This window comes from Medicago sativa, chromosome 1 (genome assembly GCF_051527215.1).
Source record: "Medicago sativa cultivar Bolivia chromosome 1, Bolivia_mono, whole genome shotgun sequence".
NCBI lineage: Eukaryota > Viridiplantae > Streptophyta > Magnoliopsida > Fabales > Fabaceae > Medicago > Medicago sativa.
The window spans coordinates 51112164-51137643 of NC_140749.1; the positions used below are offsets into that span (position 1 = coordinate 51112164).

A 25480-nucleotide genomic window follows, 5' to 3' on the forward strand; every position below is an offset into this window, starting at 1 on the left:
TTCTCCTCCGACGATGAAGTTTGGTTTCCTCATCTCCGGAACACTGTGATATCAACCGTCGATCCCGGAGCTTCACCATAACGATTATCTGATCTTCTTTGGACAAATCACTTAAAATATGAGTATATTTAAGTGTCCGGAATACCCATATGCATCATAATTCATAACGTTAATGACACCAACGTCATTGATCAGATCTGACAATCTAAACTGAACAAACATCATAACAAGATGGGAAAAACAATCAACTTTATACAAAGACGACAAACAAAACGTCACACTAAGACAACGAAATCACAAAAGAAAATAACTAAATATATGCAAAAATCACTTACTTGAATAAAACGAAAGGAACAATTTAAAGGTGTGATTTTGGATAAAAATTTACTCTAAATCACCTTTTTTTTGTTGAATAACGCATATTAAACTAGAATTGTATGTGACGACTTAGGAGAGAGACAAAAAAAAAATGTTTACATTTAAAATAAATTAAATGAAAAACTTAGTTTTGTATTAAAACTTTATCTAAACTTTTAAAATATACCAGTTCCAAAATCTAAAAGGAGAAGAGATTAGTACTACTATTTTCCATTTCCATTAAATAAAAGTAGTTTCATTAAGGCATCATTAATTAATGCATGTGAAAATTTGAAAAATGTGTTTATCATCACAAACAAATTAACAAAACATAGTTCCATCCAACCCAACCACTTCAAGCCATATCACCACCACAACCTTCCACGGCGTCTCACACCGCAAACCCACCCTCCCTCCCTCCTCCACTCTCATCACCATTCTCCAATCTCACTCTCTTTCTCTCTAACCATGACAGAACCAATAGAACCTTCCACATCACACGCTCCCACCATGATCCACCCACGCCGCGAACCATTCGAGCACGGCCTAATCCCCATCCCAAAACTCATCTTCTCCGACCCCACACAATCCCTCCTCACACTCAAACAAACCCTCCTCGCTTCCTCCTCCAACCACCTCATCTCCTCCGCCACAATCTCCGATTCGCTTCAGATCTCAACCGAACACGCTCAACTCCTCCTTGATACTCTCTCCTCCGTCATTCACCATGAAAACGACGTCGTCGTTGATGGTGCTGAATGTGATGTTTGTGATCTGATTTTGTTGCTTTATATTCAATCGTATAAAAAGTTGCTTCCGCGTTCGAATAAAGATCCTGCTTCTGTTGCTGATGTTTGGCCTTCTACTTCTGCGTTTGATGGTTACTTCTCTGCTCTCTCTCCTCTTCAGGTGCGTGCTTTTGCCAAATTCTCATTTCAATCTTTGCAATGCAAATGTAAATGTATGTGATGCCGACACTTTTGATGGAAGACGTGTCCAGTGTTATGCGGAAGACGTGTGTCCAGTGTTATGTGTCGGTGTCAGACACCGACATATGTGATTACATTGAAAATTGAAATTTGAATTGTATCATTTTCTTTAATTACTATCAAGGTCGTGGACGCTTCAGTTTCATAGGTAGTTAACTATAAGGAAAATGCTAAAGAGTAGCATCGGTTAAGGGAATAAAAATAGAAACATTGTGTTGAATAGTGGTGAAAGTGATGCAAAACAACTTCTTAGAAGTTACAAAAATTGTTGTTTCCAATGCAAAACTACTACTAATTGTTGTTTCCAATGCAAAACTACTACTTTTTGTTTCCGAACTTTAATTATCCAGGAGTGTAGTTTTTTGTGTCCTTTGGATCGTGATATATTTAAGTTTTGAATTAAACAATTGCGATTCAGTTTTTTGTTTTTGTTTCATCAGACTATTTGGATTGGCTTATTTGAGCTTACTAGTGACATGAATACAACTTATGACATATTCACAAGTTCTGTAAGATAGTTTATGAAAACAGCTTTTAGCTTATACATAAACAATTTAACTTTATTTTTTATTTGTTGTATAGAAATTATGATGATAAACACTTACTCCCTCCGGTCACATTTATAAGCAAAAAACAACTTTTTAGGTTCATTGAATGATTAACGTATCTAGTCTATATAAAGATCAAATACATCAAATATTCAATGAATCTAAAAAAGTGATTTTTGCTTATAAATGTGACCGGAGGGAGTATGCTATAAGCTGCAAATTAAATCGTTTATCCAAACAAGGCCTATTTATGTTTCCATATGAAGTTGCTAACAAGCTTGTGTTTAAATTTTTAAGATTTTTGTTTGCTGAAAAAATGATTTGTCATCTATATAATATATTTTACTTAGAAATTTTCTTCGATAGCTTTTGATTAACTTAAGAATTTGAGAAGTAAATGTGATAGGGATTTTTGAATGCTTGAATGAGTAGTACACTCAGAAAAACCATCTATTCATATACATTAGTTTACGAGAAGAGGAATTAAAATTACTATTTAAAACAATGAGTCTAAGAATAGAATGAAACCTATGATATAGTGACTTCTAGTCTAATTATACTTGGAAAGTGGAACATTAATTTTATTCTATTTGCAACAGTTTATAAGCTATTTTGAGCTTGCTAATTTTGAGGCGTTAATACTGTTGATGGTGAAATTTGTTAATATTGATGTGTCAAATTCAATGTTTTGCAGCTTATGCGCAGCAATAGTCGGCGTTTTATGCCATCGCAGGCTGATGAAGAGGCACATCAGTTGTCTTATCTGCAAAAGCACCTGGCTAACATTCTATCTCTTCTAGCCGAGCCAGGGGAGGAGGGGGAAGGCGAAGAATCAAAGGTTGGTTTGTTAATTTACTTTGTAATACTCATGTTTTTGTAATTTTACCATGGATAGATTATTTCCTATGTACCCTATAAAATGGAATATATATTTAGCCAAGCAGAACATTTATTTGGTTACAAATAATGAATATCTAGTGAACACAAGAAGTATTCACTAGATAGTGAAGTGGATGATGTGGGTGATACTTTCTTCACCCTTATTTTTGAGACTCATACCCAATTATCAGTGGCATGTTATTAAGAATGACGTTGTAACAAGCTTTGGTACAATTGAGTTTGAGATGTGTTGACCCACAGTGCTCTAATTGAAATCACGGTGATTTATATGCATGTCTGTGCTGGAGAGTAGAGGTTGCTGATATGAATAGCCGGGTTGGTAGTTGCCACTTTGTTTTGAAACGAGACAACTTTTATTTTAATTTGTTAAGGATAAGGATGTCGGACATCAACTTTGTTGCCATTGATACCTATTTCTCTTTGTTTGGAAATGAGACAGCTTTTATTTTAATATGATCAGGAATTAGGATAAGGATGTTTGGAAATAAAAAAACTAATAAATTCAAATTTAGTTTCACATGCATTTGACAATGCATATATTATTGGTAATTACAATTAAGGATATTTGGAGTTACAGTAAGACTTACGACTGTCCCAATAATGCATCTTTCATAGCATTAGCTAAACATTTTACACCTTTCATTTTGGCATGACATACTGTCTTAACAGTCAATTATTGACAAATTGTTTATCCTTTAGTCAATTGAAATGCATATGATAAGATATGTAGTGTTAAAATATGTTAAGTAAGGAATGTTAAGAAATTTTTAATTTTTGCTTTTTATTGTATGTTTTATTAATGTATTTTTCATCCTCTTGATTTTCTTATTTTAGATATAACCTTTTTTTAGTTCTTAGACCTACTAGTGTTATATTTTTAGACCTTTTAGTTTTACGCTTATCTGACGTCGTTATCTTAGGTTTTAACTATGGATAGATTTGAGCACCTTGGGTTCCTAGTTCAGTTTGGCGATAAGGCTGAAGGAAATCGTTTGAGTCAATCTTCTCCTTTCTTTGCAAATTCGGATCCTGAGATGCCCGCGGTTCCCGTCCCTGTTACTCAAGTTCATGACTGGCTTATGCAAAATATATCTTCTGCTTTGGAACATATTTCTGAAAGGACTTCTGCTAAGGAAAATGGGCCAGCCAGTGCCGCTGATCAAGATGTTGCTATGACTGATGCATGCTCTGTCTCGGTTAAGTTGTCATCAAGTACCAGGGATTCATGTTCCATTGAAGGGATCACTAAATCTTCTTATGTGAAGCATGCATCTGACATAAAAGGTTCCTCTGTTAAGGTTTGTTTCCAAATGTCTTCTTTTGTTATGTTGACATTTTATCTTTTCAGATTCCATGTTGCTGAATCGCTTGCAATTAGAGTTATGACCTTCAAATGTCTGAACTAAAGAACCTAAGTAGGCGGCAAGTTGAAAGGAAATTTAGAATGTTGTTATATCCGAATCATAATTATACAATTGGTTTTTATATTATATAGACTGAAGCTCATGATTAGTTTTCTAAGATTGAGCCAAACCACCGGTAGTAAATCTATCCTTATAAAGGAAATAAAGTTATGAATGTGTACTTTAGAGAATATAAATATGCAAGAAAAATTAAAGAAATTGAATCCATAACAGCTCTTCAGGCTATTTAACTCTTCATATAATTTTTTCTTGTATTGTTTCAGAAATTTATTCATCTTAGTTTTACACATGTATTCTCAATGAATTTCAGAACTAAATTGATTACATATATGTCTGTGAGTGTTTGCACATACACATGTATATTCACATACATGTCTGTATTAGTTTTGTTCAATTTATATCTTGTGTTGTACCAGATATCTTCTTTTTTTTTTTTTTTTTTTTTTTTTTTGAAAGGGTGTTGTACCAGATATCTTGTTCTCTACCAACACATGTTGGCTCAGTTGGTAAGGAACGGGCCACTTCCCCTCAAAAGGTTGTGTGTTCGATTCTCGCTGCCGATGTGAGGACGGTGTTGGTGGGTAATCTGTAAGTACCTTTGTAAGTGCCCTTTGGGCCCGGAGGCCTGCCCTGGTGGTGACCGGAGCCGAATCCACCTAAACTTTTTGTAACAAAAAAAAAAGATATCTTGTTCTCTACATATTTGCCTTTTTGTATGGCACAAATTACAAACAATTACACTGCCTATAATTGTTTGTTAAATTGACCCACCTAGACCTTTTACTGCCCTTTTGGCCACAGTCGTTTTATTCTCAATCTGCTGTCTGAAATTAAGAGCAACAATAGAAGCATCTTTACGTGTCTATTAATTGCTTAGATCTCAATTACACAGCCACAACGATTCTGGATTTGTTTATCCTGGAGAATTAACTATCAATTCAATTGAATTTGAAGGATTTTCATCTTTACGTGTCTATTAATTGCTTAGATCTCAATTACACAGCCACAACGATTCTGGATTTGTTTATCCTGGAGAATTAACTATCAATTCAATTGAATTTGAAGGATTTTCATCTTTCCAAAACCATAAAATTGGTAAAACATAAAATTGATTCATTATATATATATATAGGGGTTTGCTAACTTAGACCAACAAAAAACATGAAGGTCCAAGTTAGCAAAAGTGCACCTTTTCATTTGGACAAAAAAACCAATATCCACTAGTAGAATGGGGATACAAACAAGGATATTGTTGGGTGGGTGTGACGAAGAATGATGTTTTCAGATGAAAATAAAGAGATGGTTGAGATTTGGTGTAAACGGATCTTGACTCATGTGTGTGTATTATTTTTTTGAGAAATATAAGATTTTCCCACTCCTGCACATCATCTTAAGCATCTGTGATAGTTGAATCCTTAGGTAATGTAAGAGGTTCCTTTAAGTAACTCTGTAGTCAATGTTCTTTTGTGATCTTAATATGCAGCTTTATGTATCTTTCTTCACATGTTTTGGATGTTGAGATGTCTGTTGAGATTATTATGGAAAGTGGCGTGCTATTAAAGTTGTGTTTTGTCATTGCAGGTTCTAAACTGCCAAGAGTCTACCATCTATATCTTAGCACCTTTAAGATATGCCATTGTCTATGGATGCTCAGATGCTACAATAGTTCTTGGAGCAGTTGGCAAGGTAAATGCCATATGTTTTCTGCTTTTAATGAGTCTAATAATGTATTCGAACATCAATGGCATTTACCTTCTAACAGGAATGTGGGAAATGATATTTTATTATGTTGTTGTCATATTGTCATCCTGAGTGGTAATGTGAAATTTAAAGACCATGAATCTATATGATAATTGTCCAGTTAAAATGAACGAGATTTTTGCAGATTATTAAAATTCTAGTAGGAAAGAGGATGGGAATGTGATAGAAACTGATACCACAACACAAATCAATAGTAATTATGATGGATTCCCAAGAAATTTGAGAGTCTTTGGGTCTCTCCCAAGAATTAGAGAGCTTGGTCTCTCCTTACCAATCCTTTATCCAAATAACCGAATGACCTCCCTTAGCCACAACTTCCCTATCTATTACAATTCATAAAACACACATAATAAAAACTGCACACATAACTTTCAACACATTATAAAAAACTGCACACATAAGCATAACTGCCCCAAAACTGCCGGTCAGTTTTGGTCTTGTCTGAACCTTCTCCTACAATTCCTTAATTAGATGCCTAACGGAAAGGAACTGACCTTTTCGATTAAAAATTCTCTTACTGATGCAACCCGGACTATCATTAATGGCTCTAGTATTGTATAACCAATATCTTAACATGATTTTAGTCTCCATTGTATAGCTTGGATTCTTAAAGTGACTCATCCAACTATTGGGTAGTTTTTATCTCACACACATTAGAAGGAAGCTTAATAGCCATTCATTAGTTAGCTGCACTATCAGGTAGTTTTATCTGTCACACTGTTAATATAAAAAGAGCTGTTAGTAGCCTGTTACAATTTAACAATTGTATTTATGGGCCTTTTTGGCATGTCGTATTCTTTTGAGCTTGTCAGTCTACATTCTCTTCCATTCTATTTTTTAATTTAGTCTACATTCTCTTCCATCCTCATTTTCAAATTATTTTTTTAAATATATACATCTCTGCAGTATTTATATTACTGATGGTGATGATATCTGTTTATAACATTCAAATTAGGATATTGAGTTGGTAGGTTTTGGGATATGGTTAATCTGTCTCTGTTCTGAGTATTAGAGTAGCTGATGGTTCATTGTCTGTACTGAAGCTGATCTTCACATTTTTTTTTTGTTGACAGGCTGTGAGAGTAGAACACTGTGAAAGAGTTCATGTGATTGTGGCCTCAAAACGTATTTGTATTGCCAACTGCCGTGAATGTGTTTTCTTTTTAGGAGTGAACCAGCAACCTCTTATGGTTGGTGATAACCATAAATTGCAGGTGAGCATCCTCTGTATTCACTCTCTGTTTTTATTGTTTCTATTCTACATCTCTCTTTGGTACAAAGGAGGGGCTACACCTAGGCATGGCAATGGGGCGGGGTGGGGACGGGTTTTACCTTCCCCGTCCCCATACCCGATTGTCATATATTTACCCGTTACCCTACCCATACCCAACGGGGATGAGAAATTGAACCTCAACCCCGTCCCCAACGGGTTCGGGTATCCCCGCCCCATCCCCACATTGAATAATTTTTTTAATAAAAAATAGAAGCTTTTTTGCAACCTCTAGAGAAATGTTGTAATGCATTATCCAACAATATGCTCACTTTAACATTTGTTAGATCGATTGATTTAGTTGCCCCTTTAAATATCAATGGTAGTTTTTATAACACGACAATTATTAAACAAAATAACATGACATATCAACATAAAATAGTTTTCTGCATTCGGGACGGGTTTGGGTATGGGTTTGGGGTGGGTACCTATATACCCGTTATCCGTCCCACACCCGTGTTTTGGAATCGGGGAAAACCCAAACCCATACCCATACCCAGTCAAAATGGGGAAAACCCGTCAAATTGAGTTTGGTTCGGGTGGGTAACCACGGATATGGGTTTTGTTGCCATGCCTAGCTACACCCCAAACAAACTACCAGTTTCCACATTTCATCGCAGTAATTTTGTGACAACACATTTCATTGCAGTAATTTGGTGACAATACCTTGAAAACGAGTTAGTTAAAATCAGGATTGCTCATTTAGCAAAAGATTGCAAAATCATACAATCTTATTGTAGTTTTGGGAGTTAGCAACACTACTTACGAAAGGCCAACCCACCCAATGCCATACTCTACTACTTTGCCTACCTTCTTTCTCTCTCTATCTCTCTGCTTTGAATTATTTTGTCTAACAGAATCCACACCTCACACCTTCCTTGCTACTACGGTTCTACCCACCACCACGTGCGGGATGATTACAACTTAAATTCCCATCGTAAGTTATAATCTTTATTCACTTCTGACCCTACGAAGCATACGAGGCCTGACATGTAATCCCATGGTAAATATAAGAAAGGGAAATATAAAAGGGTTAACTGCACTATACAGCCTTGTAATGTTATTGTATTTCACACTGCAAGAATAAGCATTTCGGTCTATGTTAAACATACAGTAAATTGTTATTTTTTATCAATATTTTCAATAAAAAATTATGCAATTATGCTTATAATCCTATTAACTTGTGATAAGGGTATGTATATTTTCTCTAAAATCCTCACTCTCCTTTTTGAACTTATTATTTGAAATTATTTTCTCTTGTAACTTATTAGGTTGCACCGTATAACACATGTTACCCCCAATTGGAGGAGCACATGAGTGAAGTTGGAATTCTGCCCACAGTGAACAGATGGGATGAAGCTCTGGCTTTGAGCATGCTTGATCCTCATGATTCATTATCTCATCCAGCTGGTGTCTCTGATGTTCAAGCTGAGTCTGCTACACGCCTGGACCCTGATCAGTTCACAAATTTTGTGGTATGTCTGTTATCTGTTATACTTGTAGCTGACTTAACATGGACTGTTTTGATTTGTATTGTCTAAAAGTTAGTTGATTTTGGTGAGTTCGTTCATTTCTTTGTATCTTGTGACTGTGTTCTATAAAGATGTATGGATGAAGATGGGTTGTGATGTATCTTTCTTTGTTCTTTTTCAAGTATTTTTTTGAATATAATTATTTTACGCTGTATAGCTAATTTAAAAATCATGTTTTATTTCTATTTTTCGTAAAGCTCCTTTTCTATTATTTTTGACTGCAGATTCCAAACTGGCTCGCAGGAGAGTCCACGGGATCTACAAAAGACAACCCATTTGCATTACCAGATTCATATGCGGCGTCCCAACATAAAAATGTATGTTTACTAGGTTATTTGTCGAATATTTTAATTTTATGTATGATTCAACTGGTTCAATTGAATAGTATTGTGTATTCTTTTCAGCAAAATAATTTAGGAGAGATAAGGAAACTTATACACGAAGCTTCTTTAGAAGAGAGTCGTAAACAAGAATTATCGTCTGTGCTTCATGTGTACTTCAAGGACTGGCTATATGGTAACTTTCATTCCCTTGCTTTCATGTCTTATACTCTCCGTCTTTTGCACATACATAAAGATAAAATGGTAGTCTAATTAATGTATAACACTATTACTAAATTGCCCTCTGTGTATAAATGTATTCAATATTGACTTTTCATCTTACAAGACAATATTATAGCATATGCATAAATGCATCTAGTAATTTGAAATAGTGCTTATCTTCATGGAGATGGATAAATTTTTTAGGGTTTGAGGGAGGGAGTTTTCAAACTTACTTTACTCAAACATATATAAGGACTGCTATTTTTTCCTCTTTAATTTTTTATGAATACCCTTGAAATTTGGAATGTGTACTTCAAGGACTGACTGACTACATGGCTATTTTTAGTCCTTGTCACGTCTTTTGTTCAAACTTGTGTGACTGTCGCGTATACAAGCAATACTATTTTTTGCCATGTAAAGAATGTTTTGCGAATGTCCTCAGAATTTGGAGTGACCCACATGAAGCTGCTTGTATGCAAATGTTTTGAAGAGTATTCTATGTATATGTTCTTGTGTTACTTCCCGCATTATTGACCATTGTATTATCTGTTGAGTTTCATCTAACAGTCAATATTACTGTCAAATGGGTCTCGGCCTCACCGGTACCAATTATCACCGCGTGTTCTCCATTTTTATTGTTATGTAATCGATATTTTGTTTGTGTCTACTCTTTCAATGAGACTCGGTTTAAATTGTAGGCATAAATGCACTTTTGATTCCCCAATTTTAACTTAACTGAAATTTTAATCCCCCTATTTTTAAAACCACCATTTTGGTCCCCCTATTATACATTTTTTGGATTTAGTCCCCCATCAATTTTGATGATTTGTCATTCTTATTAATGACATGGAGCATATGTGAGTTGGAATTAATTAAAAAATAATAAAAAATCATTTAAAAAATAAATGTTATTATTTTATTAAAATATAAAAAATCAATCGAAAATTAATTAAAAATCATCATCGTCAACGTTCCTACAGTTGTATGACAGAAAACGGTAGGAAATTATTGTGAAGTATAGGGACCGAGCTGAAAATAACTACAAGGACCAACATTTTAGTTCTTTTGGTCTTTTATTTCAATTTGGGTCCAATGCTTAAGCTATGTTATAAGTTCCGATTGGCTGGAAGTTGAGATGGGAAGTTAGTTACAGAAAATGAAAGTGAGTGCAGTTACATAGGAAAAGAGTGACAGAGAAGAGGTTATTCAAGTTGTTGAAATAGAACAGTTTTAGGCTGGAGTTATTATCTGAGCTTGGGAGTTCTGCCTTTTGTATTCCATTTCCTCTTGAATACATAATACCTCTACAACACTGACACTTCAGATTGAAGGTGTGTTTAGTGTTTGTATCAGTGTTAGTGCTTCATAGCATAACACAGATATATATGCATACACACAGACACACCTCAATCGAGTTTCTCCATCTTTAATTTTGTAAAATAAAAAAAGATATTTGTATTCCATTTCCTCATCAATGCCTAATACAGACACACATAACTATATAATTTCTCTAAAAGTAGTTTTTAATATAAAAGAACGAAAAATTCAATAATTTAACTGATGTCAAAATAAAGAGTATTTTGTATGTAGATTAACAGCATCTAGTCAAAAAGGAATTTGATTAAGCAGCACATTGCTAACGGAGGAGCTTATAATGGTTGCTCTGATTAATGTTTGTCAAATCAAATAGATTATGCTAATATTTTGTTGATCATATAGATTATGCTAATATTAATGTTATTTCTATGATGCAGCTTCAGGGAATATTCGTCAACTTTACTGTCTGCAAGCGGATTAATCATCGGCAGAGGATATGCTATGACACACTTGATGACATTAAAGAGCGATAGTTTTTGGTTTTTCTTTTTGATATTTCAATTTCGCTTGCCAATTGCATCGGTCACACAGGTAGCTGAGATCAGATGACATGAATTAGAGCGCTCCACCTACTTATGCAATCCGATAGATCACTCTGCACAGGATGGAACTAAAATACAATCAGTTATCTGATTGTAATGATATTTTTGTGTAGTAAATGCTGTAATATTTTATTATTCTAAATTAATGGCCTTTTAAAAAAGAATATTGTCAAGAAAATATTGAAGTTTTTTTTTTTTTTTTTTTTTTTTTTTTTTTTTTTAAATTTTTAACATAACCCAATGTAAATAGAAGTGTAATTAACGCTGTCTTATTGCACTTTTTTTTAAAAAAAAAAATCTTCCTGTTGATGTCTGGAACCGCCCCAACATCCCAAACGTAGAATTTCATAAATATATAATATCTGAGGAAACAGATTTCTTGCTGTGATAACGTCACACAGTTTTCAATCTCTAACCTCCGACCCAAATCAATGGTAGACACCGTTTGAAATTGATATTATCATTGCATATTTGAATCTTTGGATCTGAGTGATTTTTTCATATGGTGTATTTTTTATCTAGAAGCTGTAATATAGGAGTTTCGACATTTTTAAATACTCTATTGTTACGTTCACTCCATATCAGCCAAATACCAAGAAGCCACAGTAATTGAAGAAAAGAACGGCGAGCCTTAGATGAACCTGTATAATGAGTAAATTGTAGAAAATGGTCAGTGATGTTAAGTGGGTCTACTCCCGCCACTCCAATCCAGGCCCTAATCTGCTGCCACAACGAACCGAACACGTCACAATGAATAAACAAGTGAACTGCTGTCTCCTCAAGCCCGCAACAATGGAGACCTTGAGGGGAACCTGCTTATGCCAAATGAGGTCCCTACATGCATCAACAGTTGAAGAAATCGGAGTTGTCAGAATCTGATAAGCACTCCTCACAGTATATCCGTCATGTATGTCTGGATCCCACTGCCACCTGTCAACAGTATTAGCCTGCACAAAAACACCATCAAGTAATTCCCTACACTCCTTTAACATAACTTCTTCCCACGTCCACAATCTTCTCCTCCAACACCACGCCTCTCCCCCATCCTCCCAGCCGTGATCACACATATCGGCCACAGTAACTAATTTATTTGTCGCTAAATCAAACAAACGACTAAACCTTCGACACAAAGGGACATCTCCTAACCAGTTATCTGACCAAAAGAACGTGTTCTTCCCATCACCTAACACCTTCGATACCCTTTCACCAAACCAACCACCATTTGCGCCCTCAACCCCATCCCTAATCTTCACTACCTCCCTCCACCAAGAAGAAACACTCTGGCCCCCAACCTCCAACCTTCCAGCCACCTCACCATATCTCGCCGCTAACACCCTATACCAAAACCCACCTCTATCCACCAACATCTGCCAACACCATTTACCTAACAAGGCTATATTAAACTCCCTCAACTTCTTCACCTCCAGCCCTCCATACTCCTTACCTAAACAAACAGAGCTCCAAGCAATCCAGAAAATTTTCCTGTTATCCTCACTCCCTCCCCAAATTTTTTTTTTTAAATAAAGTTTCAAAGGAAGAGATTATACCTGACGAAGCTTTGAAGAAGGAAAGAGCGTAGACAAGAAGCGAGGTCAGGACAGACTTGAGAAGAATCAAACGACCCCCAAAAGATAGAAAGCGACTCTGCCACCTCAACAGTCTAGATCTAATAGTAGACACCATAGGTTCCCAAAAAGCTAACCTTCGAGGATCACCACCAATTGAGAGACCAAGATACAGAAACATAATTTTACCCACCTTACAATTTAAAATAGATGCCACCTCCGTCAACCACGAGATCCCAATATTAATTCCTACCAGTAAACTCTTATGAAAATTTACTTTTAAACCTGACATATCTGCAAACAAATTCAACACCGCCCTTAATGCTCGAACATTGGCCCAACTCTTATTACCCAGAAGTAACGTATCATCGGCGAACTGCAGATGGGACACCACCACAGAGTTAGATGCACCAACCGCATAACCCGTAAACAAATTATTTTCCACAGCAGACTTCATCATAACGTTTAAACCTTCAGCTGCTAACAGAATAATAAAAGGAGAAAGAGGATCCTCTTGTCTTAGCCCCCTTTTCAACGGAAATTCATCAGTAGGGCTTCCATTAACCAGAATTGAAGCAGTTGCAGTTGACACACATTCTTTTATCCATTTTCTCCATAAGACCGGAAACGCCATTTTGTTCATAACCACATCCAAATACCCCCAATCTACCGAGTCATATGCTTTTTCAAAATCAACTTTAAAAAGCATCAACTCTTTTTTTGTCTTACGAGTCTCATCTACCACCTCATTAGCAATTAAAACACCATCCAAAATCTGTCGATCCTTCACAAAAGCTGACTGAGTCTCTGATATCAAACCTCCAATAACCAAACGCAACCGATTCGCTAACACTTTGGATAAAATTTTATACAGACATCCCACTAAAGAAATAGGTCTGAAATCATCTAATCTCTGCGGGCTTTCAATTTTAGGAATAAGAGCTATAAAAGTAGAGTTGATACCTCGCGCCAACTTACCATTTCGATGAAAATCTGATAGAAAACGCATCACATCACCTTTAATGTCTTCCCAAAAATACTTTATGAAACCGAAATTGACCCCATCCGGTCCGGGACTTTTATAGCTGTCACAGTCCCAAATTGCTGCTTTCACCTCTTGTTCCGAAAACGGCTTTATCAAACTACCTCCTTCGGCATAAGTTAAGCTCTTGAAGAGTAAATTTTCTGCCCCCGGTCTTATAAAATTTTGAGTTGCAAAATGATCTCTGAAATGATTGAAAACTGCATCCCGAATAGGCTGCACACCTTCCACCAAGTTACCATTCACCATAAGAGAAACAATTGCATTCCTTCGCTGCCGGCTTGAAATAGCTGAATGGAAATACTTTGAATTTGCATCACCATCCTTTAACCAATGAAGTCTTGACTGTTGCCAGCTTATGCTCGCATCAACACGTGACAATGAATGAATTTCATGCGTTATATCCCTCATCTCCTAAACTTCATCGGAAGACAAACCACCATCCTCCCCGTCTTCATCTAATTCTGACAACCGATTTTTTAAAGCAACAATCTTACCTGGAATATTCCTCACATGTAAAGAATGCCACTCCTTCAAACCTGACTTTATCAGTTTTAATTTTTCTCGGAGCACAAAACCGCCCCATCCTGTAATTTGGTAAGAGTGCCAATTTTCTAACACAAACTGCTTATACCCCGACAGCTCTTGCCAACATTTCAACATTCTTGTCGGCCGGGGACCCTAATTTTCCTCATCAACAGACAATTGAAGCGGACAATGATCGGAAAGACCCCGAAGAAGGGCCACCTGAAGACAATTAGGCCACTGCAGACACCAATCCTCAAAGAGCAGAAAACGGTCTATCCTACTAATAGAAGTACCATCCCCTTTATACCAAGTAAACTGACGACCACACAAAGGCAAATCTATCAACCCATTTTCGTCAATGAACTGATTGAAATGAGGAGTCTCTTGCACTACCATCACCCCCTAGAAGACCGCCTTTCATCCACAGTACGAATTGCATTAAAATCCCCGCACACACACACCTTCTCACCCCTCAACATCTGCAATTTTTCTGACAAGGATACCCATAACTGTTGTTTTGTCGAAGAGTCACACGGAGCATAAATATTAAATAAGTAGAACGTCTCATTTGTCTGTATAAATTTACCATGAATAATAAGCACATGATCCTGGCTAACTGTCGACCACACCTCCACTTCCATAGTGTCCCACATAATTAACAAGCCCCCCGAAGCCCCCCTTGACGACCTGTATGAATAAGCATGCTTCGGATCACCCCACATCGACAAACACAAATTATCATCACAAACAGCTAATTTTGTCTCTTGTAAGCATACAATTAAAGGCTTTTTTTCCCCCACCAAATGCCTCACCTCCCTCCTTTTCTCAGCACTCCCTAGACCCCGCACATTCCAAGAAACCATTTTCATCAGAAACACCGACCCCGCACACCCCCCACCACCACGGAACTTCCCCTACTCTCCCCCATCCACCTCGCCCCTCACTACCTCCACCGGAGTCAAAACTGGCCCTATCCCATCTCCCACAACTTTAGACCGAGACAAAATACTAAATTTATTATGATTATTACCACCAAAAGAAATTCCAATAGTTTTACCTATACCCTGAATGTCATCCGCCTTTGTCTCTTCATTACCTCGTAAAACCACCCAATTTTTCCAGTCATTATTAACTGAAGCCACCGAACCCGACTGAGAAGTTGAAGTATGAGTAGTCGTTTCTAAAGACCGAAGAATATTCTCCCTTTGACGCCTCCGATTGCTGATTTTTTGATTCATAACTTTCATTGTCTTTGAACCGCGTAACACCTTCATAACCTCTTCTCTATCTTTACTCGGTAATCTCGCCACCTTTTTCAAAGTAAGCACCGGGTGACGAAGCACACCGCTTGCCTTTTTCTTTGTAACTTTATTCTTTTGACTCTCACACCTTCGGCCTATAACCTTCCCTACCTTACTAAAGCGTTTGGTTTTAGATGAAATGAGGCCAACATCACCTTTTTGAATATTCCGTATCCAATCCACACTCCACGGACCTGAGTTTAAAGACCTTTGCTCCTTCGTGTAACTTCTTGGCAAATGATTACGTCCTTTAGGAGGTATCACATCACCATCCACCTTACTGTAGTCGGCCTCTGAATGTTGCATACCACCGTCGATTGTTTCCAAGTGTCCCTTACCTGACTTCAGCTTATCATTCAGCGTTGGCACAGCAGATCCGTCCAAGGACTCACGCTCCAACTGCTGTTCATAAAGTGCAGCCATTTTTTGAACCGATATAGGACTCTCCAGCCTTACGTTGGAAGCTGTAGTCTCCATATCTGCCATGTTCGGCCCATCCGCATTTTTACAAATAACATCATCAGCTTGAACTAGATCATTAACTATTTTATCCGTCAAGTTCGCAACATTATCAATATCAAACACTTCATCACCAACATCGTTCCTTTGAGATGAAGAATCTGATTTTTCATCCTCATCATACAGACAGACGTCATCACCAATATTAAAACCATATTCCTCAATATCTTTAATGTCCACCTCCGACCAGTCGACAATAATTTTTGCAGACATGTCTATAACATATAAAGATGATGTGGCTATCAGAACTCGTGCATAGTCAAACCGTTCTCTATTCAAAGAACAATTGTCTGTTTTCAAAAACCTTCTGCTCTCCATCACACATAATTTAAAGAAATTTTCATTCCACGCATGAAGTGGAATTCCATACAAGCGGACTCATTCTCCTCTCTGAAAGGGTAACACCTCCTTCGTCCATCCTACCAATGAAGAAAAAATCATGTTGAAAAATTGTTTCGCTGATTGCACAACTTTGGAAACATTAATGTCGTTCATCTAATGAACAAACACCTTATCAACGCCAAGTGGAATAATATCAATATCTTTAAAACCCGCGTCAACCACTCTTTTTTGAATTAAAGGTATTGGCGCCCCATCCATCACCGTTCCAATCAAACCACGTGTTGCCCAACTAAGGTCCTCATCAGAAGATGTATACTTTGGTACCAGCATTGTCTGATCATTTGACTTGTCCGTGCATACTTTTCTACCCACCTTACCAACAACCCGATCAGCCTCCTTCTCAACACCCTCACCATATCCTCCCTTCTTCCTCGGGCCTCCCACCCTCACCATCACCGACCCCACCCTCACCGACCTCCTCCTTCTTCTTCCCCTCTAACCCATCCTTACTTTTTTCACCCTCACCCTCCTTCTCCCTCACCTTAACCACCTCCCCTCCGCTCTCTCCACCACGCTTACCTCCTACACCCTCACCCTCCCTCATCTTTACACCCTTCCTCTCTCTCTTCCTATCAAACCTAGCAAGCACCGCACGGACACGGTATTGACCGAAGCGTACATTATTCAAGGCTTTCAACAACTTATCGACATCCTGCACATTAGCAAAACGAACAAAAACATAAACCTCGCCATTCTTATTTCTATTGTTAGCAACAAAGACATCTTCCAGAATTCCACATACTTCAAAACCCTTACGCAAGAAAAATAATGTAGCCTGTGGTGGAAATTGAGTTATATAGAATGTTACGAACCGTTTTAGATTTGATGATGAGTCAATTCTGTCAGTTTCGTTCCCCACAACACCTGTTTGCCGTTCGCTGTTTGTAATCACCGTTGCCGTTCCATGTTGTTGCCCTGGAAGCCGTCGTGATGGTGGCTGTGTACGTTGCTGCCATCGTGAATGATCAGAATCCACACCATAATCCTCGTCAAACTCACAATCTTCCCACCGCGAAATCCTTCTGTCCGAGTAAACCGTATCTGAATCAAAATCCCCATCATAGTAGTCCCCTCGAGATGAATACCTAAACCTATCCTGTCGAAGCTTGTAGTCGTTCCAATTCTGACGCCGTTGACTGTCCTGAAACCTGTCCTGACCCTGAAAATCATGTCGCAGCGCTTTCCTCCGTCGCGGTCTCACGTCAATCCCATCTCCCTCATTCCCACCCCTTTGTGGCACCCTGCCTGGAACCCTATCCCCCCCAAAGTTCCTCACCTACGGCGAAGCAAACCGGCGCAGTGGTCCGTGGCTGAGCCAATGACCATCGCGGCTCTCTCTCACTACCCCTCTCATCACTCTGAGCTCTTTTTCTAATATAATAGAGATATGATTGTATTGAAACTCTTATTATAAATTAAATGCTATAATCATCTTTCTCTCAAAAAAAATGTAAGATTCCTTGACGTTTGATTGAAATATTTAGTTGATTTATACGTTGTGAGAAGGTAATCGATGTGCATATTTATGGCTAAGCTTGGTTCTATTGGAAATGAAAGACTGCGTCTTTGGAGTGATCCACCTCCTGGTCTCTCCCATCTCTTGGAATCAGATGCCTCAATAACTGAGTTCTTAAGGGATTTAGTTATTTTTTTTATTCCTAGCTTTTTTCCATTGTAAAAAAATAATAAAATTGTTTAGATTTTTTTTTTGAAATAATAAAATTGTTTAGATTGTTGACTGTGTGTAGATGTATGCTTCTCTTACGGCAAGAAATAGAGATCCAATTTCTGAGGTTAGCCTTAGAGAAACTTCGTGTCATTCCTTGTGCAGTCCTCAACTTGTAGAACCCATTGCACCATTAAAGCAAAAGATTTACTTTTCCCACCCTATGCCTTTTCTTGCGCGACCTATTTTTTCCCAAAATACCCATAGTCCGGATTATATAATCCAAAATAATTCCGGAATATTAAATCCGGATTTATTCGTGTATTTTGGCACTTCATCCACCCTGATTGATGATGATGGCAGTTATGAAAATATTGTTCCGAATTATATAATCCGAAAGAGTTAGATTATTCCGGATTATATAATCTGAAACGTGTAAATCACCCCGTTGAAAGTCAACAAAAGGGGGTGGTGAACGATGGTTCCGGATTATATAATCTGGAATGTGCTAAAACTGTCCGGATTATATAGTCTGGATTGCATCAGTACAGAGGCAGAAGCCATCTGTTTTGGCCGAGCCTCTGTTTTGGCGCATTTTGCTTGCTTCCAAACAAACATATCATGCCGGTGACATGTTCTAACAGTAAATCGAACTTATAACATTAAAATCATCAACACAACATAATTTTCGAACAAAACAATAATTAAATAACATTAAAAATTATCCAAGATTACATAACATTAAAAATTATCCAAAATGTTCAAACGTAAACATAAAGTACAATACTATCAGCCCCTAATAACTACACCCGTACCACCGTCACCTCTGCCACCACCCCTGCCACACTCAGTAGCTCCCCGATGACGGTAAATTTTCCCATCATGCACCTCTCTCAACGCATCCTCCAAATGTTGCCATTCCTCAGTCCCTTTCGGCACCAGACCGCTTCTCATCACAACATAGATGTGGTCTTTGATGTGGGTTATCCTTCCGCTAAGCTGTAAGTACGCAAGGTCTCCATCATCTTGAGCAGCTTGCACATCAAGGAGCTCACGCTCTGGTGGCCTCGGCACCGGCATGTCTGGAAGAATCATGGGTGGATGAGACACCTGGAAAAACCACTCGATGTATCCATCTGCTACCTCCACACCATGAACTTCAGTCTCTCCCAACTCCTGAGGTGTCAGCGCATAATCAAGTGCACGCTGAAAGCGGTTTGTGATCTCCGCCAAGTTAACATCAACAGGTGCACTCTGAGCGGGATGTCTCGGTATGGTCTGAACCCACCCAAACTGGCAAAACACCCTCTCCGGCAGATATCTCACCATGCGCTCTCCGCATCTCAGCCATCTAGAGTAAAGGCTGACCCGCTCAAACTGACGTGTCTGACTGAAGATCGAAGCTGGAAGTCTCCTCGTGCCACCTCTCCACGAATGCACAAATCAGCCCATGGTCAATAACGCTGTAGCTTGTATCCTGGAGCCAACCAAGGCCTGTGACATGCAATCTGTTCTCCCACCACCGTGCAGCCATGATAAGTCTGGTGTCATCATCATGCATCGCTTCTATCTTCTTTCCGTTGTTGATGCGTTTTAATTTTCCTCGCCACTGCAAATAATTAAAATTAATAAAGTGAGTTTAAACTCATGGCTTCACAAACATATTTAACAATAAATAAACCAGTCAGATTTAACAGTACATAAACAAGCAGTTTCAGATATAAAGTGAATTTCAGATATAAAGTGAGTTTAACAGTACATACCACGCCATCAGCCGCCTTCCTGGCCACGTGCACATGGTACCTCCACAGCAGGTCTGTCTGGTGTGGGCCACCGGGATAGTCGTCTAATGGCTCAGGGTCCACCACCTTCTTCTTTCGCCTTCGCCGTGGCTCGACATCTTCCATTTCCTCGTCCATACCATTCAGCTCCTCCTCAAGCTCCTGCTCCTCCATATGTTGCAATTCCACATCAGCCTGCTCCTGCTCCTGCTCCATATACTGCTGCTCCTGACGCCTCAGAGGAACAACACCTTCAGCCTCTAGCTGTTGCCTACGCGCTCTCCTACGGGAAGCATGCCCTGCCTCCCTTACGCGCTGAGTATTAGATGTTGAACCTTCTGTAACATTCAAATTAAGGTAATCAAACATCACAATCAAACAACACAATCAAACAACACAAACCAGAAGCAAAACAACATTTTGGGTTTGTCCGGATTTCGAAATCCGGATGAGCAACAACCTACTCAAAAAAATAAAATCCGGATTGCATTCGAACAGAATTCAAAAAAAAAAATCAAACTTATTAAACTTGCATGTGTACAGAAATCGAACTTTCCTTCCATGATGTTTGACAAGGGATGAAATGCGGAGCTTTTGAGCAAGAAAACTCCAAATTTGGACAAGATTTGTGGTGTTCGGAATTTGGGATAATGTAGAGAGAGAGAGAGAATGGGGAAGTGAAACTGTAAAACTGTAAAAATGGGGGGTGAAGTTCCTTTTATACTTCGCAATTGTTCGGATTCTATATTCCGAAAAACATATAGATGTTCCAGATTATATAATTCGAAGGGCATGTTGGTAATTTGCATAGGACGCGCGAGAAGGCCATAGGGTGGGAAAAGTAAATATCTTTAAGCAAAACTGAGTACGGGTCCCGCTTAAGCAGCCTATGTAGGATATACCCATTGGAATTGCTCCCTACATGTTGACTATGTATATAAGCTTGCCTATTACTTTTTCCATACTCTAAGTTTTTCACGCACTATTTTTTCCTTCTAAAAATACCCTTTGTTTGGATTATATGATCCAAAATAGATTGTTAGGTTTTTAAAATATCTGAAACATGTTTTGCCTAAAATTTTAAAGACACTGGTTTATATTATTTCGATGGCATAAATATAAATGACAAAAACATAAAATAATTACAAATATAAACAAAATTAAAAGGACAAAATGATACAAATAAAATCTAATTTTATTAATATATCAATACATTTACATTAAAATAAAGCTTAAACTTAAAGCTTATTACAGAAAATATTCAAACCTAATGCTAATCTATTGAAAACCTAAACCTAAACCAGCGTATCACCATCCCCATTGACTGTTCATACAATCCCTAAATTTCCAAAGTAGCCTTTTTTTATGAAAGGTCAACGATAGAAATACATTGTTGTAGAAGGAAGAGGAGGAGAGAGTGTGAGATAATGGTGTGAGAAATAGTGAAGGTTTGAAGGGTATTTATAAGGGAAATTTGTGACGAATGGGTGCATATATTGTAACGACTCTTAATTATGAGTAAAAAAATGTGTTCAAAAGGTTTTACCAGCCATTAAAGTTGGTAAAACCCTTTGAAAAACGTGTTCCATGAGTTACTCTTGTTGTCCAAATCTCTGACTTTTTTCAGATTATATAATCTGAAAATTATCAAAGATTTTCATATTATATAATCCGAAATGCTTCAATAATGGGTGAAAATGAGTCAAACTTCGTACTTTGTAGGGTGATGGTCAGATTTAGTCAAGTGTACCAAATAATTTACCAAGTAATAAAGTAATAAGTAGAGTATTGCATCCATATGGATAGTCATTACAACCAAACAATCCATGTTACTTATTTGCGAACAATAAAAATAAAAGAGATAAAGGTTTTAGAGTTTTGCAATTTAATCTCTTTGCGGCAGAGCAAAGTTTACCTGTTTTGATTGCAGAATGTTAGTGGCGGTTAGGATTCCTCTTTATTATTTGTTGGAATTAAGTAATAGTCAAGTCTATTTCAGTATTTAACGAGGGACTATTCAAGTGATGAGTTCATTGGGCTTTACTACCTATCAGCTGTCAAGTTGCACCTCCTGATCACACGGAGTGGTACATGTGGGGTCTTACTCTCTCAGAGATATGAGTTCTTTCCCTCCAGGTGTCAGTTGTAACCATTACACCAGAGTGCTTGTGAGTTTCAGTGCTTAAGAGAGAGATACACTTATGCTCGTAGGTTTACGTGTAGGTTCTGACTTTCTCAGAGTTTTTTGAAACAATGACAGATAATAGGGTTCCTAAATTCAAAGTATCCTAAAGGTTACCTCGCCTATTGAATCTTAGAAGTACAAAACACACTCTTCCTCTCAGTAGTTCTACAAACGGGCAGGTATGCACCAAGGTGCAATGAGAATGAAGTTATTGGGTTGATTTATGTCATGAAGTCACATGTTTCCTTAATTACTAACTAGTTACTTCCTGATTCTTGCAGGTATGCATCAATATTAGGTATGTCACCTCCCAAAGTACCTTTCTCTCAAGGTTCTGCTCTCTTTTGGCTCGTTTCCCTAGTTACTAACTAATTACTTCATGATTAGACATGTATAAACAAATATTAGATATGTCACCTCCCTAAGTGCCTAGTTATCAGGGTTATGCTTTAGAGGAGACAAATCTTATGCACTACAGTAAAATTAAATAGCAATCGAGAAATAACTGAATAAAGACTTTAAATAAAATAAATATCCAACAAATAGAATAGAGGTTTATTTTAAACCTTAGCCTAAAAAGATTTAGTTAGTCATGGTAACTAAAGACAAATTACAAAAGAAATAAAACATACCCTAGAGACTTGGAGTGAGGAGAGATAAACTCCTCCCTGGAAGCTCCTAGTGCTTGCTTTCCTCTTGAACCGCTTCATTATGAATGAAAGGCTTGGTATTTATAGGGAGAGTTTCCACCTGAAATTGGATCCAAACCGGGCATTTTTGCCCTTAAAAGTAACAAAAAACAGTTATGGCTTGTTTTCAGCAATGCTCGGGGGGCATAGGCTCTCCTCGGGGCGAATGAGTGTGTAGAAAATGCATGCTCAAGGCGCATGGACCATGCTTGGGGCACCTGTGTTCTGGTGCATAAATCTCAGTTTCTTCGTCCCTTTGAGTGTTTTCTTCCATATAAGATGTCTTCGGACTTGAGAACAAAATTTATCCCTTTGTAATGTCTTTTGAGACCTCTTGAATCTTCATTCTTGATCTCCCAAGCCTTCAGATGTTTTTCTCTACCGATTTGCAAATGTCTCTGGTGCTCTGGGAGAAAAAATGTCAGAAGAAAAGCTGGTTAGAAAGATTTTCAGGTTTCTTCCAAAAAAATTCGATATGAAGGTGAATACCATTGAGGAAGCTCAAGATATTGCAAACATTAAAGTAGAAGAGCTGATCGGGTCACTTAAAACTTTTGAGATGGCTATCAATGATCAACCTGAAAAGAAGAACAAAGGCTGAAAGTGAACTAGAGACTGATGAAGAAATATCAGAGGTTGTGGTGCTTCTTGGTAGACAGTTTAACAACATCTTGAAAAAGTTGGAAAGAGGATGAAGACCGAATGTCAGAGGCATCCCGCATGACATATGGAAAAATAGTGAGAGTCTTAGGTAGAAATTGCACGGGTAGTGATTAAGTGAGAAGTTAGTAGGCTTGTGATAACTTTTATGTATGCTACGAATTGATACTACTATAGTGAATTTCATTCTTGGCTTGGTAGCCCCCATATGTAGGTGAAGTTGTGTCTTTTACTTCATGTCCTAGTTTCTTTAAACAACTTTTTGTTATTTTTGTTGAATAGATGTTCTGACATCTTATACGACATCTGATTTGTCATAACATTGTGTTCGACATCTTTTATACCTAAGTGCCAAAATTTCAGTGTTTAATCTTAAAGAATTTATGAACAATAAGTTTTTGAGACCTATAGAGAATAGATTCAAATGATTCAATATTTTGGGTGTTATGAGGAAGTGAGTATTTATAGAAAAGGGTGACAAGTGCAATATTTCGGCCAAAAATAACACAGTGAATCGATTCACTAAATGTGTGAATCGATTCAGACATAATAAATACAAGCCAGATGATATGAAGATTGATACGATTCAATACATATTTGAATCGATTCAAATAAGCCCAGGATGAAGATTGATACAATTCAGTCTTTTATGAATCAATTCAATGCAAGTCAGAGAAAAGCCATGATACGATTCAGGCAATCTTTAACCGATTCAGTTTTGATTCGATTCTAAAAACTTGTGAATCATATAAGTGGAAGTCAGAAACTTCTGATGATACGATTCAAGCAATAGTGAATCGATTCAATTGGTAAAAGGATGAGATATGGCTAAGTTTCAAATGTGTAGACAATGCACATGACACTAATGAATCCTAGGACAAAGAGTCATAGTTGCTAGGTGCTTTAACATAACTATATGCTATATAATAAGGGGCAAAACAATCATCATAGAAAAAGTAGCCCTCACTCTGATAACAGAAGCTCAAAGACTCAGACATTACTTCCTGGCTCACACGATCATAGTCCTAACATATCAACCCATATGACAAGTTTTGGGTCGCCCAGAAGTCACTGGAAGGATGATGAAATAGTCTCTTGAACTATTCGATTTCAACATCCAATACGAATCTAGAAAAGCACTGAAAGTGCAAGTGTTCGCCGACTTTGTGGCCGAAACACGGAAGGAATATAGATTGTATATGTCGACGGGTCGTTCACTTCAAAAGGTAGCGGAGACAGAGTCATAATCGAAAACGATGAAGGATTAGTAATCAAAGTGTCTTTGGGTCTATCCTTCGCGATGAAAAACAACACTACCAAATACGAAGCTTTCTTAACCGGACTAAGAATCGATAAAGACATGGGGGCCAGGATGATCAAAATCTGCACTGACTCCCAGCTTGTTGCCTCCCAAGTTACTGGCGGATACCAAGTCAGGGAGGAACACATACAAGAGTACGTCAAACTCGTATAAGCCAAATGAAAGAATTCGAATCCGTGGAAGTGGTACATGTTCCCCGCAAACATAATGCCCGAGCAGATATTTAATCTAAGCTAGTGTCGCTGTGATTTTCGGAGATCAAGCTATTGATTAGCGTTGACTCACAAATTTAGGATTCACCGGCGATATTTAATTTTTCCAAGGGAAGGGGAAAAGTTCGAATAAAACCCGTTGTTTAAAATAAGAGATTTAAGGTTCGGGGGTTAGTTATGTAAAGGGAAGGTATTAGCACCCTAAACGTCTATAGTACTCTATAGGAACTTCTTGCGTTTATTTATTTTTGGCTAAAATTAATTATTACTTGCTTGTAAAAAGATTAGTGTGATGATGAAAAAAAAAAGAACATATTATTATTATTTTTTGATTTGGAAATCCAAAGTCTTTTTCCCACGTATCCGT

The 25480-nt window shown here is 37.6% G+C and overlaps 1 protein-coding gene across 1 annotated transcript; it reads left to right on the forward strand.

The window, feature by feature from the left end:
- Positions 1–699: 699 nt before the first annotated feature.
- LOC146955169 (uncharacterized) lies at positions 700–11625 on the forward strand. Its single transcript, XM_085720447.1, has 9 exons — positions 700–1266; positions 2589–2732; positions 3715–4092; positions 5800–5904; positions 7053–7193; positions 8521–8724; positions 9006–9098; positions 9186–9297; positions 11078–11625. The coding sequence occupies exons 1-9, from the start codon at positions 826–828 to the stop codon at positions 11119–11121; spliced, it is 1662 nt and encodes a 553-aa protein (XP_085576573.1). The 5' UTR covers positions 700–825; the 3' UTR covers positions 11122–11625.
- Positions 11626–25480: the final 13855 nt, after the last annotated feature.

Excerpts from the sequence above, each read along its gene's own strand:
- LOC146955169 (XM_085720447.1), top strand. The coding sequence starts at position 826 with ATGACAGAACCAATAGAACCTTCCACATCACACGCTCCCACCATGATC. Across the intron at positions 2,733-3,714 it reads GGGAAGGCGAAGAATCAAAG|GTTTTAACTATGGATAGATT; the intron begins GTTGGTTTGTTA and ends TCGTTATCTTAG. Across the intron at positions 4,093-5,799 it reads TAAAAGGTTCCTCTGTTAAG|GTTCTAAACTGCCAAGAGTC; the intron begins GTTTGTTTCCAA and ends TTGTCATTGCAG.